The sequence below is a fragment of the Glandiceps talaboti genome, chromosome 5, assembly GCF_964340395.1.
Source record: "Glandiceps talaboti chromosome 5, keGlaTala1.1, whole genome shotgun sequence".
Taxonomy (NCBI): Eukaryota; Metazoa; Hemichordata; class Enteropneusta; family Spengelidae; genus Glandiceps; species Glandiceps talaboti.
In genome coordinates this window covers 8,330,922-8,352,065 of record NC_135553.1, presented here as the reverse complement: position 1 = coordinate 8,352,065, position 21,144 = coordinate 8,330,922, and the positions used below count along the sequence as shown (strand labels likewise).

General features: G+C 37.0%; 2 protein-coding genes and 1 long non-coding RNA gene across 4 annotated transcripts; all 3 read right to left on the bottom strand.

Annotated features, from left to right (window-relative positions):
• Positions 1-823: 823 nt before the first annotated feature.
• On the bottom strand, positions 824-8,839 carry LOC144435773 (uncharacterized). Of its 2 annotated transcripts, none has more exons than XR_013480905.1 (5): positions 8,571-8,839; positions 5,428-5,487; positions 4,457-4,562; positions 3,520-3,556; positions 824-1,644 (listed from the first exon to the last, which is right to left on the bottom strand). It is a non-coding gene; the product is annotated as an uncharacterized LOC144435773 (long non-coding RNA). The 2 variants fall into 2 exon arrangements; XR_013480906.1 differs by lacking the exon at positions 8,571-8,839 and adding an exon at positions 6,656-6,765.
• Positions 8,840-13,807: 4,968 nt separating this feature from the next.
• On the bottom strand, positions 13,808-14,556 carry LOC144435240 (fatty acid-binding protein, liver-like). Its single transcript, XM_078123823.1, has one exon. The coding sequence runs from the start codon at positions 14,426-14,428 to the stop codon at positions 14,018-14,020; it is 411 nt and encodes a 136-aa protein (XP_077979949.1). The 5' UTR covers positions 14,429-14,556; the 3' UTR covers positions 13,808-14,017.
• A 133-nt stretch (positions 14,557-14,689) lies between these two features.
• Positions 14,690-15,273, bottom strand: LOC144435239 (fatty acid-binding protein-like). The gene has a single exon (XM_078123822.1). It carries the CDS (start codon positions 15,204-15,206, stop codon positions 14,793-14,795), a length of 414 nt encoding a protein of 137 aa, XP_077979948.1. The 5' UTR covers positions 15,207-15,273; the 3' UTR covers positions 14,690-14,792.
• Positions 15,274-21,144: the final 5,871 nt, after the last annotated feature.

Sequence of the window (21,144 nt, the reverse complement as noted above, 5' to 3'; positions counted from 1 at the left end):
GGCATATGTATAAAAGGAGACAAATTTTATCTCGTTGTGAAAATCAAAATCAACGTCGGATGAGACAATGAAGATTCTACCACAAAACCGTTTATTAAATTAGTGTTCACATTAAGATAACATGTAACATTTCATGCGCATGCGCACTATCAGTGCATGAATTTTGTTTGTGTAATTCGTAAAAAAAATGCGTGAGATGTTAAAAAAAACCACCGTGCTGACTAATTCAAACTCAGATAGTTTTTCTAGTATGGTAGTAATTGAGTGCCATGAGTAATTCGACTGAACTTTCTCGCATGATATTTTAAATCACTTGAAATTCCAGAAGTGAAATAAAATTTAATGCATTCGTATCACCTAGTACATGTACCCCATTGCTTGAATATTGTGTGATATATTGTGCGTGTACTCAGAAATGAAAAAAAAAAACATTTTTATTGAAATCTACACAAATTTGGCTTTTAGAAGGGAAAACGAATTTGAATATTAATTATAGCTAGACTTGATTCGTTTGTTGTAACTTTTCAAATATGTGACTTTGCTATAGACGGGAGATTAAAAGGTTTACATTGAAGATAATCAATGAATCTTTGTTTAGTTCATGAATTCATTTCCTAGTGGATTAAAGAAATAAATGAAGGGTTGACCCCCCCCCTCTCTCTCTCTCTCTCTCTCTCTCTCTCTCTCTCTCTCTCTCTCTCCCTCTCTCAGACAATTACAGGAACATAGATAATTGATTCCATATGCAAAGCAGCTTTAATACGACTTGTTAAAGTGTATATACATATACGTCAAGTTAGTTTATAAAACAAACGGTTCTCAGATTGTGTGTTTTCCCACTAGAGGGCGCAATCGTAAAAAAAATATAGGCCAACCTCCAACTACATTTATATCTCTTAAGGTGGTACCTTTTCATAATAGTGTCGTCAATTATGAGAAAATGTAATATTCCCCCAAAATCTTTATAAAAATATCCTTGATTATCTTGTCTTTGTGACAATACCTCGAGACATGAGACATTTTAGTATATTGCAAAGGAGAATAATAAAGCACTATACGAAAAGTCATATTTGACCATGTCTTTCCATCCGGGTAAAAGCTTGAACCGAGGATGTGTAAATGTGGTGAGTATATATGAGATGGAGTTCCACGTTTGACTTAATTTACCCACGGCGATCTCTCCCCTGGGGGCTGTAGTCAGTCAAAAGTGTACTGCGTTTCGTACTACCCTTGGACAGACATGGTGGTTAGGTGGGTCACAGGTAGGGTAAAGGTGGGTAAATTAGATATGAAGGTACAAGCATTCACTGGTAAAATACATTGATAGACAGGTCAGCCAAATAATTAGTTAACGAACTTATATACAAGATAGTTTTCAGAAGCGTTTTTTTCTAAAATTCAAAAGCAAATATTTGAAGTGAGGAAATATATCGTCTATAGTACTGTTTCGGCATAAATTGTAAATTATTTTAAGGAATCCCTGAGTGTATATCAGTCTTATTATTGATGGGAGCTTGACGGACTCGGTTTGCTTTTTTATTCAAATGTCGCAATCTTGCTTCGATCCATTCTTCTCGATTGAAGTCCGCCAGAGCCTTAAGTTTGACGTGCCATGATCTCTTTCCAATTGGTAGTTGTGATAAACTGTAAAATGAAACGAATGGCATAAGTTTACAACTCAAAACTCAAAATGTATTATCACTGAAACCTTTCCACTGATTTTGTTTAATGATGAATAAACTAGTTTTATGTGACTCTTCATTAGTGGATAAAACAATCACATAAATTCTCATACTGTATACTATCGCGGTTATATTTCATATTTCACACACACACACACACACACACACACACACACACACACACACACACACACACACACACACGCACACACACACACCACACACGTATTATATATGGAAAGCGAGCAATGCTTACATTTTGTATAAATCGATATATCCATATTCATTCATTCATTCATTCATTCATTCATTCATTCGTCCATCGATCCATCCATCCATCCATCCATCCATCCATCCACCCACCCATCCATCCATCCATCCATTCATCCATCCATACATCCATCCATCCATCCATCCATCCATACATTCATCCATCCATCCATTCATCCATCCATCCATCCATACATTCATCCATCCATCCATCCATCCATCCATCCATACATTCATCCACCCATCCATACATTCATCCATCCATCCATCCATCCATCCATTCATCCATCCATCCATCCATCCATCCATACATTCATCCATCCATCCATCCATCCATCCATCCATCCATACATTCATCCATCCATCCATCCATACATTCATCCATCCATCCATCCATCCATACATTCATCCATCCATCCATCCATCCATCCATCCATACATCCATCCATACATTCATCCATCCATCTATCCATCCATCCATCCATCCATCCATACATTCATCCATCCATCCATCCATCCATACATTCATCCATCCATCCATCCATCCATCCATACATTCATCCATCCATCCATCCATCCATACATTCATCCATTCATCCATACATCCATCCATCCATCCATCCATCCATCCACACATTCATCCATCCATCCATCCATCCATCCATCCATACATCCATCCATCCATCCATACATACATTCATCCATCCATACATTCATCCTTCTATTAATTAATCCATCTATATTCATTTGTTTAACAGCAGTCTACAACTACTTTCTTTTTTACAAATAGGTCAGGTGAATAAGAAGACACTTGTGTTCTAGCCAATCAATCATCTTGTTTCATCATGAATAGTTTTCCCTTTTGTAAATGACTTCAATAAAAAGTTAGCAAACAGTAAGGCAGATGAGAATTAGATGATATATGATCTCAGATTGGTTAGAAAAAAACTTTGTTATAAACGTCATAAACATGATATATGGGCCTATAGTAACAAATACTCTTTATGAAATAGTATTTTATTCTTTAGTCAGAGCAACAATACTGCAAATATGTTACACATGTAAAGTTAGATGTGAAAGCCATGTGTCCTGCCCTCCCATCCCCTTTGACATCCAATTGCTAGTTTGATACTACTGATGTATTTAGTTTACTGTGGTAACTATGGATAGGCTAATAAATAGTTCATTGAAATAGCTCCCCATGTCTAGACATTTAGTCTTGACTTGACCAAGTGAGTACATGAACTATACATGTGAAATATGCACATACACGTATAGGTAGTTCATTACACATTAGGAGCAACGAATGTGACGCAATGAAAATTATGCAGGATTTGAGATTAGTGATTTCAGGATAGCACTTAAACTTGCATTTGCCCTAACCCGCGAGTTTGTATGTCTAAAGCCACCTCGTTGTTTAAGCGAGTCCAGCGTCTCCCCGTTAGTTTAATTACAGCACCAACGAATCGGTAACATGTTAGTTTGAAAGGCAATCCATCAAATTCAGGCTATGCGTGTGTTAATATATTTGCATCCTTGTCTTTTCATTTAAATGTAGCACGATTACCTGAATCCTTTTTCGTGATAACGACGTATCCGCCAATCTGCATGTACATCGATCGATGGTGAGAGATAAAGAGAAAGTATTCCAAGAAGATATCATTACAACACTATCGAAATTACTCGATATTTGGAGATAAGGATAAATAATAATGCTAAAGAAACATTCATTATCGAACATCAGAGAAAACAGTGAGAATAAAAAAAATATGAAAACAATTCTTTACATTATAAATATGAAATCGACACACAACATTATGTATAGTTGAAACACAATTTGTATGTTTGAAATGTACACATTACTACAGAGAGGTGACTAAATATACGTACACGTGATGTCATACTTAAATTTGATTCATAACAGACAACGTTTACCGTGAAGGTAGATATATTGCAAGGAAACAAACATAATGAAAGACAAACACACGTTAAAATTGTTAAATCTTAAAGTTCAAGAGGTCGAAATATAGAAGAAGAGAAATTGTAGAATAATGCATGCCCTTTTAAAATCTGCTTTGTAGCGGTAGTAATCCAAGATCATGGATATGATATCGCTTTTAGGCGCCGTTAGAAACCAAAACTTATTCTGATTTGCGAAGATGGTTAACATTTGAAATTATGAAATAGTACAGTTTTTATAACGGATAATGAATCTGTCAAGCCCCATAAATTTTGTCACTCGGATTCTCTGAGAACTAGTAGTTCGGGTGGCGCTACATTTTTGTACTTCATAATTTATACGGTGAAAGGCTACATATTATCAGAACTACGGTTAGTCTTTGTGTTATATAGATTAATCGTATATTGACGTAAGAAACATGAAATGTCAATTCGTACAAAACATCGCCACCTTGTAGATGCGCTCAACGTTCAATTGAAAGAAAATGGTTGTCAAAACGTGACCAGAAAGACATTAAATGACAGTTTCCATTCATGGTACTCACTTTCGCATGCTTTTGAATAGGAGGAACGCTATCAGGAGAAGTATAGCAAAGCCGACACATACTCCAATCAACTGACTTGTAGAGGCATCCATGTTATCAGAAGCAACTGATGAGAGAAAATAGAAACTGAATTATGCGTAAAACTGTGAAATATATATTTTGTAATCCCATGAGGCGTAGCAGCGTATATGCTGTTTAATAAAATGCAAGCATACCGAACAGCTGAACAAACTAACAAATCAGACAAACTCATAAAACTTAACTATTTGAAGGTATTTTGCATTACAAATCTTCAACGAAAATGTGGAGAATTAATACGAATTCTTCAGGAGAAAAAAAAAACATTATCTGCATGATTGTATGTATCAATATATCAATTTGTTTTGCTCACTGTTCTGTTCTAGAGAGTGAAAAGACATATGAGATTATATGTAGTTATCGTAATACATGTATAGAACAATCGATAAAATGGTCCACCAGTCCTGTAATCGCCATGGTAACTAAGTGTTTATCATCATGTTCCCCACAATGCATCTTTCAGGATATTCAAGATGGCGGGTTCGTTTGCACGTTCTCTATTGAATCGAGGCTAGTTCTATAGGTAAAGCCTTACAATTTTGAAGTAGTTTTATTTTTCAAAAGATTCATTGTGCATCAGTTTGTGTTGAACTGCGACCTAGCGCTGGCCTAAAACCATTACGTATATAACGTCTGTGACGGGTTTAAAATGTCATTCGATCGTTTACTATTGATTAGTAATGCAGTATATCAAATTGTTTTTACACTAGAGTCGACAGTTTTATATTAACATTGCTCAGAAGTTGCCATATTTAAGGGATAATCACAATTAAATTGTAGATATGTGGTGGACAAAACTCTTATGTGAGAATTTTATCAGCAGCCCTCAAAATTAGTGTCAAGTATTTGTAAACGAACGGCTTCATTACCGAACCACATGCATAACCACGTACCTGCACTCGAAGCGATTGTGGTAACCTCCTCAGTGGTTGCCATTAGTTACCCAACAGTTTCTGTCGGCAATAAAACAAAATATTCAATCTTCAGTGTAAAGTAGCACGTATATATACAGATATTTCTGAATTATATTGCCTCAAGCGTATAGCAAACTGGTATTTATAACGGTAGGGAGGGGATTATTGTAGAAACACGGCAAATGCCTGTTGTTGCTTCATTCATATAGATCGAGTAACGATTTCCCTCGGGGTTGGTAAAACATATTACAATGCATTTGTTACAATGGCCATGAAAAGTTCTCAGAGTTAAGCATAGCTTAGGAGGTTGACATTTACTTGCAAGATATGTCCAGTCAGAAAGGGGTAAATATTATGCCAGAAGTTCCAAATGTACGTTACGATTGCTGAAACAATGTAACCGGGAAGAGCTGATCTGGCAATTCAATTTGTTTATCGGCAGTTACTAACATTTACAATATACTGAGTGCTAAATCTGTCTAAAACAGGTACAAGCATTTACTCAAAAGTATCAACATGAACACATGAATGTAATAGCTATAGACATAGCTATAGACATTGACTAATCATAGTGTCGTGTAAAAGGTTATCTACAGATGATTAGCTTGGCATTCGGTCTAATGACGTCAAAGGTTTATCAAAAGGTAAACACAAGTTTGTACAAGCCAAATTATACAAAATAAAACTGCGAACTAGAAGCAAATTAATATAAATTTTCGGGGTAATAATATATGGGGGGGGGGGGGTAATTTCACTTTCATCTTCTATGCTTTGACGAACATATAGTTAAAATATAAATGAGACTGAAGATTATGGGTGTGGGTGAGATGTTGATACGTGCTAAAGATATTAATTAAACGGGTGCATGCTAGCGAACAAGGAGGAAGTTACGAAGAATAAACACGTTGTCGATGTGTTACGGCTTAGATTTGAATTGTCATAACGGCCAACATGTCGTTTGCAATCGAAGTATAGCTATATTTTTGTCACGTTATTAACTTGCATGCATATTCAAGCTTTCACTCAGAAATGTCTTAAAATGATTTCAACACTGAAAAATTGAGATCATAAAAATTCAGTCTTTCAAACAGTCCGAGAACAAAAAAATCACAAATTCTACAAGTGCAAATGTACATATTCATACGTTTTTTGGTATTTTCTATTGATTTACAAAAGGATTTTAGAATCAGGTTGTTTCGGACATTACCTTGGCAAAAACGACTTGAATACAGTTGCTCAGATATCCTTTTTATCTTGCCCTCACGTCAGATGATCCTTGCATAACGCATAATACACATACATGTACATTTGTAAATATGGAAGTGGAGTTGTGTTATCATGTACGCATGCTCACAACGTGACGCCATGACAACATGCATAACAATACCCTCAATAGATTTATTATAGTATGTATTTATAAATGATATTTCTTTCGGAAAGATTATCAGGAGCATGTCTTTCAATGTCGACAGGGTCACTGCTCCAGCTCCGAGGTAATTTATGTCAAGTAGCATGTAAAAACAAGAGAGAAGTCGTCTGTGTATATATATAGTACATGATTTAATGACAGTTATTGCAGTCATTCAACAAACGTAATTGTTAATACTGTAGTATATTTAAGCAAATTCGACCTCATACGGTCAGGTTTAACAACAACGGTATATTCAGTTCTCAAGGTCATATTGTCACGTACATGTATTGGAACAATGATACAATTCAATGCATGTTTCTTCTACCTGTGTTACACTTTCTAGAAATTCATGAGAACACACACCTGTGGCTGTTCTGGTTTCAAGTACGTACTGAATATTTACGAAAGTGAAATTTCGCGCCATATGTTCACCAGAATCGAACACACGTTAATATCCAGATGACGTCAGAATATAAGTCTTAATCCCCAAACGCAGTAAATTTCTCACGCAATGGCATTTTTTGACCTCAAGAGCGAAATATTGTTTGAAATAGGGAGAGTGTTATTATATAAACGGGCATGTGTTGGTTAATAGCGCTATTTTGTTATATTTTGACCTGCCTTAGACACACAGATGGTGTCAACATTAATATAGACGGTAAGACACGTCTTGTCTCGTCGTTCAGGACTAACCATTTTTATCCCAAGTTCATCAATGTCGTCATCGAAACAGACGATCAAAGGACGTTTCTATGGTTTGCTGTCGTTATTTATCAGGACGGTCTTTACTACAGTTCAACTAATCTCCCACACTCGCTTTAGCCTCCTAATATCCTGATTAGTGCTTGGTATGATGTGTGGCAGCTTTATAGATCACTCTTTACACTTTCCTATGACCAAAACTATTTATAATCTTGGTGAAAAGATACGTTATCACATATAAGGGGTTTCTGTTTGGTTAATAAGTGCCGTTGACTTTTCGATCTGCCATGAACAAAGACCCTTTCAGACTTTCAGAATGACTGTTCGTTAGTTAGATCTGGCCACTAGTTGCATGTATACATGTAGGTGCATATCACCTACCACGGAATGCAATAGTCTTAACAGTACATTATGGAACATAGATATTGAAAAGATTATATTGAACACGTTCAATGAAATGAAAATAATAAACTTGCTTCAGCAAACAACTTCAAAAAAAATTGCATTGACCTATAAATGTCAAGGTATATCCATGTTGAATATGTTTGTTGCTAATAAACAAGGCTGTAAACAGTAAGGAGTGATGTACTCCATTCGTTACACACCCATTGGCAGTAATCGCGAATATGTAGGTTAAGACATGTTCACTGTTTTTAAAGTATACACACATAACAGTGAATTGTATACGCTAAACGCACTCAGTTGTCCAATGGCGAACGGTATTGCAATGCCTTTCTTTGTAAAATATCAGTTATTACGCTGGGTTTAGTTGTACATGGTGTTTTAGTCCCTAAAACGAACGTTGTTGGTCGTTGAGATTGTTCGCTATAATCGAGGTCAAGGCGAGAAAATCAACCAAAAACAAACAACGCGACATCTTGAATTGTTAGAGTAGTCTTTCCTTATATTATGTTCATATTCGGAGTTCCATATTACTATGATGACCTCTATAACTATGTAAATCATATTCAAATGATAGAGAAAATAGAAGAAATTTGAAGGTACTTACCTATACTTGTGCATCTATACAGTTCGGAATTCCGTATGAAATATAGCTGTTAGTTCAGTCTACACTTTTTCAGTGTACGCAAAACGTATTCACTTCGCAGACCGTGGAGTTGAAGCGACCAAATCCAGGGGTTTTATACCACATTGAGCGAACTAGAAGTTTTATAGGAGCCCAATCAATTTTAAATCTGTCAAATCGAAATATTAAATCAATAGTTAATATTTGAATAAATCTAGCGCAGTATAAAAAAGTATGTTTTCTTAATATGACATGTGCATCACTCGCGTACTCAGTGATTCTGCGCACAAGCGACAACGCCTTTATTTTTGTCATACGTCACAATTGCAGTCATCAGGATACTGGACAGGTTCATGACCTTAATAATCTTGACAATATAATGGTTTTATGAACACTTGAAAACATCTCATTACAACGAAATGTATACCGTCTCTCGGCTGAATACGGGTAAGAAAGCAGCTTTGGAAATGTATGGACAAAAGATGCGTGCTTCGTTCAAAGTGGGTATAACTTTGTGAACGTAGTCTCAACGCAAGGAAACTCATAAACCTCGGGTTGAAATCATGCATTGATCGCTTTACGAGTGTAGTTCCAAATACGTATACAGCAGTTGTTGCAATTATGTTGTATTCGTAACATATTTCAAACATGTTTGTACGTTGTAACCAAAGAAATGTAATCGGATTCCTTGTGAAAATGGATCCGAGTCTTTTGTTTGGCGAAGTTACGCAGTTCGGGATTGGTAAAACGAAGCCCCCCCCCCCCTCCGCTTCTCTCCCGTCAAAAAAATAACAGCGCCAACTGCCAGGACATTCATAAGTCCAGATACTGTACACGTCATCTGCAGCATGAAAAGTGGGCTAATTATACGATTTGAACAAAATTGAAGATGGGATCGAGAAAAAACATACATTTGGAAAAATTGAAATTCAAGCCAAAAAAAGAAAGACTGACAAACTACGGAAAGAAACATCATGTATGTCATTTAACTTGCAGTGAATAAGTCTTCCGCCCCTTAGTCTCTAGATCTGTTTAGGTACTGTGTGATAGAACACCACGGCACGTCGTAACTTATTACAGACTAACAGCAAAATTGAAAAAAAAAATTCAACTCATGGACTCAAACACACGTACACACAATACTTATCGATCACGACAGTTTGATCTCATTTATTTTCTGTTAACAAAACCCTGCAGTAAATACATTACGGTGTGTATATATTCATGCGGATGGTGACCTCAATATTGGAATAATCTTTATTACTCTATGGTGACCCCCTGGCAATTTCTTCATTGTTGATGGACCACTAAATATAAGCTGCTTTAAAAGACGCCTGCCATGTATTTTATAAGGTATTTTCCATTTCATTGTACATACTGTTCAACATATCAGCTTACATTCCAAGTTTTCAAGACAACAGTCACCGTAGTATTAAATATTTCCCCTTAGAAAGAATTCTCTTAACGTCTCCTAGGCCCTAGCAACGTCTTTTTTTGTCAGTGATGCAAGTCGTGTTCAGAACAAGCATTATCTAGCTACCTGTCCATTGTCAGGACAGATGTGAGATTGTCTATTGTTGGACTGACAAGTGGTTTGGACAATAGGGACAGGCATGTTCACTGATACGATGATTGTCTGCATTTTGAACGTTACGTTGATTTGGTTTAAATTGTAGTAAACTATTTGTGTTAATAACTACCTTTCAAATTGTGAAAGAATCCATCTCATCATAAACAGGAAACGATGAGGAGTATGAAAGTGTCAGTGGTAAGCGTTATTGTTCATTTACATCCACTCTTTGACACAGGTACTGTCAGTTGGTTAACCCTTTTCTTGCAGTTGCATATTACAGCGCCCCCAACGACAATAATTCTAACCAAAGATCACAGTGGTTTTGCTTATTTTTACAAACGGGTAATGACGTGACCGTTACTAAAAAGTATTCATGATAATTGTGCAACGTTATTGTTTTACCCTTATAATGCATAATGTCAAGCGAAACAATGCTCGACAATTATGTGTGTCACAAGTTCGTTCTTAAAACTTAATTTTCATTCTCATATTGTTAGTTTAAAACAACTCCATGGTTTAAAACATGATGAAATCTAGGTCACAGTGAACTCTTGTAAGCCACTGAAGCTTACTAATTAGAATATGTTGACATTAACGTAACTACTTACTTTTAGGCCACCGTTTGGTTAGAACCAGATGGGAGGACAATAAGGCGTAGTGATATTTCTCACACTTTAAGTAAATCATATAATCTCATCATGTATCAATACTGTTTAATCTCCAAGTATTTATACAGGTTTGTCAACGCCCTTTATTTATTCTTAAACAAATCTCGCCATTTATTTTGGCCATTCTCAATTATTTTGTCATAATGTCATTTAACAGGATAATGGATAACTCATCAGGACAAAATCTAAAAAGGTGGCAAAGGCAGGGAGAGCGAGCTGACAACGCTCAGAGGTGATGATGGTCAACATTCCTTGCTTCCTCCAAGCTGAATATATGTTAGTGTTCGAATAAAAAATGTACCTCTAGGAAAGAAAGGTGCGTCAGCTGTACCGGCAGTGGAAAAAACCTAAACATAACCCCATCTTGGGAGAACCAAGAATTCGAATTTCTCTGCGACTCGCTGCCGCCCTCCCCGGAATGATCATCATTTAAAAAGTCTTTCGTTTTTTATTTGCTATAATGTAGTCCGGACACGTTTCTCGTGTTGATATCTTGTCTCTGTTCGTCAGTAGACCGCGAACGTTCGAGGAAAAAGACAAGGTAAAGTATAATGATATAAAAACACACAAAAGAACTCAAATGGAAAGAGCGGTTTTCCTAATGGTGTACGGTCGAAGAACTGAATGATGGGGGGGGGGGGGGTCGGACGGGGTGCGTTGGGGGTTTGGGATTGGAGGTTAAATGTAACTGTCTGATTTTTAAAGTGACTATAATGCTGTTCTCAGTAATTTTTGAACTAACAACCTATATAATTATCATTCATCTAGTGATACAGTTGACCTAAACACTAGGATTGTGACCATGTTACGACGACGGCAACTGTCGGCTATAAAGACACAAACTCAAATTATTACTCCAATATGTTGATATATGCTGTAAATGCATGTTGGTGTGTTTACACTCATAGTATGGTGGCAGCTCTGATAGTGAGTTTATTGATCAAGTAAAGACAGATTCAACCTCATCCACGGTCTAGCTGATAGACCATCGGACTTCTTATGATATTTGCGCCTGGAAGATGCAGTACATCTAATTATTGGTCTTTTAACAATTTTCAGTGAATATATGGTTGGTCGTCTGTTCCCAAAATATATTTATTTAGTTACAGCTCTAGCACAATCAAGGTAATACATCCACGCGGAAAATTGTATTTTGATACATACAGTGTAAACTGTACCCTCGCAGACATAACATATACCATGTCAAAATGGTATAACATCATGATATTAGAAATAGTGAACTTTTACCCAGTAAACTTATTTAGAAGGCTATCTAGCCGCATTCAATTTTTAAACATACTATCGAATTCCAGGCTTGGGTCAAAGGTCAACCAGGGAAGCACGGTGTAACAGCCTGCTGCCTTTACCTTATACAATCGGAATGCGATACCCCAAGGCGAAAGGTAGACGCTACACACTGGCACGCTGCGTTTGTATTCTCTTTCACAGCATCAGTATGCCATGACTGTTCTGATGAACACATTCAAATGTTCTCAATAGATTTAGTCATACAATCGGAAGTAAAGTGTATGCATTTATTAACCTTTAAGTAAAACAGCTTTTGAAGAGTGGGTTTGGTATCATTGCCCCCAGACAGAGTCGTATATAAAGGCTACGACGGAAGTATACAAGTGTCACAGCTACTAACAACCTGTCTAATACCACAATGCTTGTAAAGGTAGCAACGACCTTTCTATGTCGAAAAATCTGTTAAGTACAGACTGATTGTATTTAGTTATTGTTGAGGCCGGAAATCTCTGGCGCGAACCTTTGCAACCTTACTGCCCGTACCAAACAAGAGCACACGTTCGAGATCGTGGGAACACGGACCTGTTTTAAGACTTAGTCTAAAAATTAGACTGTGAAAAGCCGTTCCGCTGTATGTCACAAAGGTGGCATTGTTTAGTCATATATTTATTTGTAAGAGTTGAAAAAAAGGGTCAATGATCCGTTGAGGTCATTTTAACAATCCCGTTGAGTTTTAACATAAAACCATTCAGGTTGAATACAAAAGGAAGAGCGAGATGTATGAGAGCTCAGGTGATAAAGCTACAAATTCCTTTCAGTCACAATGTGCTTACTACTTTGTAAGCCCTCTCATACAAACTCGGTGGAGATAAATTGAATTCGACCAGTTTAAACACTGTGAAAATTGAGCCTCAATTATGGGATAAAATTACATATTAGCCCTGCAGTTATATTCAAAAGGTAATTGAAAATAGTGCAGAATTTTCCTATTGACGCCTACTTTATTGTAATCAGTTAAAACATAGACCTTTCGTGTAGGGTCTATGGTTACGTTAAAGAAGACTCAACTACATGTAGTAAGTATATACCAAAAAAATGGCGCAGCGTGTATAAAATCTCAATGTATATAAAGTCATTTCGATTTATGGTTAAAAAATGACTGAAGGATATATTTTCAGGTTTATACGTTTTTCAATTATAGTGTAAGATTCTGGATTGGCGAAGTGAAAACACAAATCATTCACGTTTGGGATTGATACAATTATTATGTATTAATGGCCCATCCATCCATCCATCCATCCATCCATCCATCCATCCATACGCATGTGTGCACGTATGGACATAGATAAGCTACACAGCTAGATAGACATAAACAAAGACACAGACACATACACACACACACACACACACACATACATACATGTATATATATATATATATATATATATATATATATATATATATATATATATATATATATATATATATATATATATAGGCACACACACTTACAGACACGTGAATACACTTCAACAAAGTTTGAGTTTCTCGAAAGAAACGATTTTAATTGCTCCAAAGCATTAAAAGTTAATAATTTCAACTCCAGTTAAATTTCTCGATGTCTGTTGTATGTGAAACGACCAAGTACTTCCAAATAGCAAAGCATCAGTTAATGCCAGAGAGAAGCAAATATCAAAATGTATCAACTAGACACTAGTTGTTATCGTACGCGTTGCAACTATGCCAAAGTCATTGAGGAAGCCATGAATGTGAACTAAAAGTCTTAGATCTCAGCAACTTGAAATAAAAATGTTACTCTCTACGGACTTTATCAGTCTGAAGGTTGTTATACCAACCATCCTCAAATGTTCCGATGAAACATAAAGTCACCTCCTTTTTCGTACCGAGTCCACAAAGGTGCACACCATGCTTTTCATATCTTATGGTCTTTTGAAATATCTCTTAGCAACAACATCGCCGGTAGTCAAGGTCACAACCATCTCTCCATCGACGATTTCCCTTAACTCAACGAGTCGGTCGATTGGCGTTTCATTATTCACTCCTCTGATCTCAAACTTTCCATCGGCGATCTTTTTGGCTATGGCACGACGCCTTTTGTCTGCCACGACGCCTGCAAAGTGGTCGAATTCTTCGTCTACTTTAAACTTGGATTCGAGTGTCTTCGCTGGCCCAACTATCTGCATTGTGTATGTATCACCGTCCACTGATAAGGTGACCTTCGGGTGTGTTTCTTTAAACTTGTCTCTCATTTCGGGTGGTGATCCGACGCAATCCAAAAAGGGATCGATATTTTCATCTCTACAGTGGATCCATTCTCCAAGAAGGGCCATGTTGTGTAGAGCAGTGCTAAACTCTGGAGTGCGAGATACAAGCTGAACGCCCACTCTGATCAAGACTGGCGTTTGCGTAGTGCTCAGTGCAGACACAGGCGTTACCTCACTACCTGTCCTTGCAATTTACCGACGAAAAAAGTCCGGCAATAAAGACCCGTTTTTTTTTGTAAACCATTCACCCTATCAGTTCTTCTCATTGGTAGCTATATTTTGCATAAAGCAAGCACTGTAGTCATAGGAACTAAACTTAGACAAACGCTTTCTCTGATTGGCCAACACTATTAATATAGGTCACTGCATTTAAAACATTAAACTTCAGCGGCCATGTCCGGCATAACCCTGCCCATGGCACCCACGGTATTTATTCCTGTTTCTTAAAGTAGCGTTTGCATACCGTTCCTCCAATTTTCAACGTAGTGACCAGTTCACCCCCAACAACCTCTCGTATTTCAGTTATTTCAGGCTCTCCCGACACTGTCTTAATTTCGAAGTTAGTGTCGCTCTTTCTTGTCGCTATCGCTCGACGGGTTTTACTGGGGTCTCCTAGACTCGCCAAGTGGTCGAACTCCTCGCCCTCTTTGAATTGCACCTTTCTGTCTGGTGCTGGACCAAGATCGGTGAAGCATGCGACAAAATATTCGCCCTCAAGACTGATTTCAAGCAAAGGGTGAATTTCTTTCGCTGTCACTTTCATATCCGCTGGGGCACTCACCACATCCAAGAATTCTTCCAAGCCTTCATCTTTATAGTGCTTCCATTTGCCTCGGAACGCCATTTTAAAGTTTAAACCGGTCCTCAGCTTTAACTTACTGCTCCAATGTCTGATTTACTAGTACTGTTGACGTTCCTAAATACATATACAAATGGTAGGGACTATCATTATTTTTCAAGAGGGGGGGGGGGGGGGCGGCGGCTGGGGTGTTAGCCTGAAATTCAAAATGAGGACTCACAGCTTTTAACTGGTAAGACCAATCTGTGACTTCGTCTATTACGTGAAATCATTATGTGGTAAAACTTGGAAACATGTCGCATGTCATACTAAAGCCCCTCCTATGCAACATCATGACATTCCCTTAAGGGGGGGGGGCACTATCCCGAGGAAACATTCGTAGACAAACAAATCCATCAAATCTCAAGGGAAAAAACTGACCACAAAAGGGAGGTCATGCATGGTTCATTGAAGAAAACATTAAAATCTGAAGTTACAGAAGTAGACTATTCAAATTATATTGATTCACAATTGGGTCAGTCAGAGGACAAAGAATGCAGCCTTTACAAACCAGTGCACTAAAACGTACGTATACAAGCTGCTAAAAACGGCTTGTGTGGAAAGGTGTTTTTTTTTTCGTTACTGCATGAAATCTGTTTGGGACGCAGTTTGATTTGTTCACGGTCTGGCTATTTATAGAGTGCATACAAGCGGCAGTCGACATGCATATAAATAATCAGTTGTCGTTTGCCTCATATGGTTACTAGTTGCAGTCTCGCGGTTATTCCCTGTTCAAAGTCAAATAGCTATATAACACAAAAGGTATCAATCCCTTAGCCACGATACAGGTAGACAGAGCTGTTTCTTGGCACAAAAAATGTGAACGAGGCCAAGTCTTTATAATCAAAGGTATGCGTATCACTAGAATATCGAACAGCAAGATATATCGGATATGTGTAGTGTAGTGTGCGTTACCCAGAGCAAACATCACATACTATTGTTTATACCCAGATTTGAATGAAGCCAATGTTATTAAAATATACATTTTGCGTTTCCCAAAGATTTTGAAAAGTACACAGGCGGAACAAAATAGAATGGACTTTCTAGGTATCGCCCCATTTCATGTACTTGTGATGAAAGAGTCAGCCTTGTTCGAGGCTAACAGTAATTTGTTGTGAAGTATTTCGGATAAGCAAATTATATTGGGCTGGAGAGAAATATGGAGTGAATGGGGTAGTTATAGAGTTTATCCATCCGGGTGGTCCCGGAGAATAAGTTGAGCACTGAGAATGGCAAATCATGTTTTAATGAAGTGTGTTGACATCAATGTCAGGATCACGAAGCTATGATCTCTGCAAATCCCCCTTGCAGTATTTTAAAAGTGGATATATACTTAGATTTTCTATGATAAACCTTAAATTTGTTAAAACATAGCACATGGCAAAATCCAACAAGTCTGAGAAGATAAGGATAGACCATTACACAAGTTATACCACATGGAAGTAATTGAGATAAAATATAAGATCATGGTTCAATGATTGCAATAGATTTTCCTACACTGCACAATCTTCATTATTTAAAAACACATTTCTTTATTTCTGTATACTTCTTTTGTTGTATTGAATCAATTCAGTTGAACTTTGACATTGCACACGTGTCGTCTTATTGTGTAATAGATGTGTTGTGTTGTTGCGAAATATTGGAGCCTGCATGACGCGGAGAGAGAGAGAGAAAGAGAGAGAGAGAGAGAGAGAGAGAGAGAGAGAGAGAGAGAGAGAGAGAGAGAGAGAGAGAGAGAGAGAGAGAGAGAGAGAGAGAGAGAGAGAGAGAGAGAGAGAGAGAGAGCGAGAGGGGGGGGGAGGAGAGGGGAGGGTGAGACATATACAGAGAGAGGGAGGGGGAGAGAGACAGAAGACAGACGCAGACAGAGACAGACATAGACACAGCGGGGGAGGGAGAGACAGCGACAGAGACAGACAGACAGGCCGACTGACAGAAACAGAGAGGGAAAGAAAAAAACAGTGTGGAGGCCGACTGACAGAAACAGAGAGGGAATGAAAAAACAGTGTGGCAGAGGGACAGAGGTACAGACAAGGGAGACAGTGATAGCGAGCCAGAAAAGTACACAAGGATAGAGACAGAGACAGAGACAGAGACAGATGTATGGCAGGGGTAGGGAATATGTACATTAATATTCCATGCAAGACTTCCCGCCAGTGCATAATTTGTACCCCAATTAAGATCGACGCCAATGTATTGTGCATATATATATTTCAGATGTTGCCCACAGAGGGCTCCAGCAAAGGCGTACTGAAAGAAGTAGTGCAGTTATCCATGACCGAGGCAATATTGGCTGTGCCAATACCTTACCATACAACTATCTGATGACATTATCACAAAGTCTCTTCCCACCATTTGTTTTATTAACTTCTAGACGTGGCGAGCGCAGCGTAATTGATTGATGCAATTATATATGTATAAAACTGTATCCTGTGATAATATTATCTACTGCATAGTTATTATTCATTTACACCGCACCACATATAAATGTACAGTTCTACAGGGATGTATAAAAAAATATGACAATCAACCTGGCAGATAAATAATTATGGGTATGACAAAAGTCGACCTTATCCCAGTGTTACATGTAGTAACACGGGATACATAATTTAATGAAGTTCGTAGTACCATCCTAGACTGATAGATTAGCCGTTGTTGGCACTCTAAGCATCGTTTGTGACGAGTGATATAAAGCGTACACACAACCACGTGACTAATCTTCCAGTCTCGGTAACATCTTTGTAGTACCGTACCCTCGTTGTACAAACAATGCGCTAACGGGAAAAGGATCGTCAAAGGTGAAATACACCAACTTGGAATCTTAGTTAAGAATAGTTAATGCCAATTTCACCTAAGATTGATTATCAAAGATTAGTAAACGAAAAAAACAAACACAAACCATCAAACGAACGAACGAACAAACAAACAAACAAACAAACAAACGGATTCTACGTCTGCATTTCCCCAAGAGGCGGGTAAATTTTTTTACATAATCCTTCTACAAACAGGTGGCATGGCGAGGCAAGAAAGGGGCGATGGCGCCTTGAGGAAAATTTACAATAGTATGATGCATGTATGATCTGAGAAACAATTGTTCTAGAAGAGAAAACTAAAATGAGAAATACATACTGCAGATAGATGTGGTCGTTTTTAACTATATGTACAAATTAAATCCGCAATCCAGATAAGAGACTTTATTTTGATAATAAGCATGATGAGCGAATATGGAACTTCTATATTCTATTTAAATTATAGATGTTTCCCAAATATTAGCCATAATGGAATGAAAATACACAGACATGTATGATTTGTCTTTTCATGTTGTATAGCATTCTTTATCATTCTAGTACTTGTGGATGCGGCTTTTTATATCAATATCGTCTTGTTGAGTCATTTATTTGGAAAGATAAAGCTTTGATACTTTAGTGGTTCAGGCCTCGAATCACGATGAACATGGCAGCCTGACTTGACTTCTTATAGTACAATATACAGGGAATATTAAGTTATAGATGCTGTAGGCATTTAACTGTATTATATTATTTCAATTATAATGTAAATGAAATATACATCTTTAATGGCTTTGATTAATCAAATGTTCTTTAATGATACATTTTTTTTTATTCACGATCAATCTTTTAAGGTGGCATCATGAAATTGAAATGAGAATCCTGCGAGGCCATTAATTAGCTCACGCTAATGGTTGCGTAATGTGTTAGATTTTCATCATGGAGTGGCATTAATCGTGAGATCATAGATACCCATAAAAGGGTATACTTATCAAGCCATTGTTAATATTTCAGTGTGTTATGAATTATGTACAAGGTAACCAAGGCATGTAATAGACACTCATAAAGTATATGCAGATATCCAGGTCTAGATACATTACACTCGATAGATGAAAACATAATATACAACTAATCACTTTACAGCAATGTTTCCAGACAAAATTAACAAACTTTGATGCTTGCATGTGGTATTGAACAATTGCATTTAAATCATGTTTCGACCTTGTTGATTATGTGTAGTTGTCAATTTTCAAAATTTGTAAAATTTGCGAAATGTTTGCAATTGAGATAAACATATAGTATCACACGCGGTGTACTTCATTGAAAAAAATGAAGTCAGTCACGTACATATGTAAATTTCGCAAACTAGATGTATATTTCGGATATCAAAGAACACGTTTTCAAGAAAAGATATCCCAACTTTTCCCCATAGAGAAATGAACACCTCACGACTAGTATTATTTAATTCGGTCCTTGGGATAATGCATTTATCATTCGTTTACGTGTCACGATCACAACTAATTTGAAAGTACCGGGGTATTAGAATAAACGATTAGCTGATTTTTTTAGAAAGAACTTTTTCGTAGATTGCCTATATTTTACAGGGATTACGGATGTTCGCAAAAGTGTAATTTCTTTTGTTAAATAGACAGGACCACTAACGCATCCCTGTCAAAATCTGATCATGGGAAACGAAGATTATTATGAATAGACACAAACACGTAGACACACACACACACACACACACACACACACACACACACACAGGCACACAGAAATACACATACACAGACACAGACACAGACACATACACAGACACGGGCAAATACACACATACGCAAATCAACAAACAGACAGGCAGACAGACAGACAGACAGACAGAGACAGACAGACAGAGACAGACAGAGACAGACAGACATAGACAGACAGACAGACAGACAGACAGACAGACAGACAAAGATAAACATACAAAATAAAAAAAGTCACGGTATATAGAAATAACTTTCCATCAACCCCCATTTGTCATTCTAATGATATTTCTGTTTAATCAAATACAACCATAATTTTATTATAGACTAATCCTATACTTAGATGCGTTTTCAAATTCATCATAGAAAAAAGACAATTTGCCATTCTGTTATGATAATGATCCACCCACGGAAAGTCATCAAGTTTGGAATTAAATCCACTTTATTTATGGTGTACATGTCATTAAACATATTTGATTTATACCAGACTGTCAGAGAGTAAACTAATATTTTTATCAGTATCTCACTGTCACTTTATACGGTGTCTGAAAAATAGCCTAGTTCCAGAGTTTTCATTGGTATAGATATGGATCTTTTTTTCAGCTTGGGTCTATGCATTACACTAATAATGTCATTTTACGGAGATTGTCAAAAATCACAAAATAAAAATAATATTAAAACAAGGTATACTCTTTTGCATAGTTCCCGTAGTAGCACGGGAAATCAACTAAAATCAAAACAACATACAATATCAAAGTTTATTCACGATCATCTCGTTCATGCTTACGGACTTGGGATTACATCGAGTGCTGACATACTTTTGCCTGACATTGTTGTCCAACGCCTATTATCGGCAAACGTTCATTCATTGTTAGGGTTATGGTAAATTAATAATCACAGACTCGAACCAAGTTTAAGATTAATTTCAGTAATTTTGTCGTCACGGATTTAATAAAGTACTAAAATGCGGAGCTCCAGTGGAATGGGAATGCATGTGTAATACACTGACGGCATCGAATTGCTCGAATTTACTAAATTTGGATGGGCGCCCTCTGTCGACATGCTATATAAATGTTTAGCAAAATCTATTAGACGACCCCTCCCTTCAACTGTACATGTTTACGTGTTATTTCCTTTTAGCGTATAATTATTGATAGTTAACAAGTACATTTATCTTGAGTTAAAAATCTGTCGTATGACATTTGCATTTTTTAAATTTTAGTTTGTGAAAGAGATTTATTTTCGATGCCTGACAAAATTAATGTATTTTAGGGAATCTGCATTTAAAAGATAAATCAACCGATGATGATGATGATGATGATGATGTTACAAATAATGGTTTCAAAATGAAATTCGTCATTTGTATAATTCAGTATATACCAATAATAATTTATAGGGGTACGGCAGTCA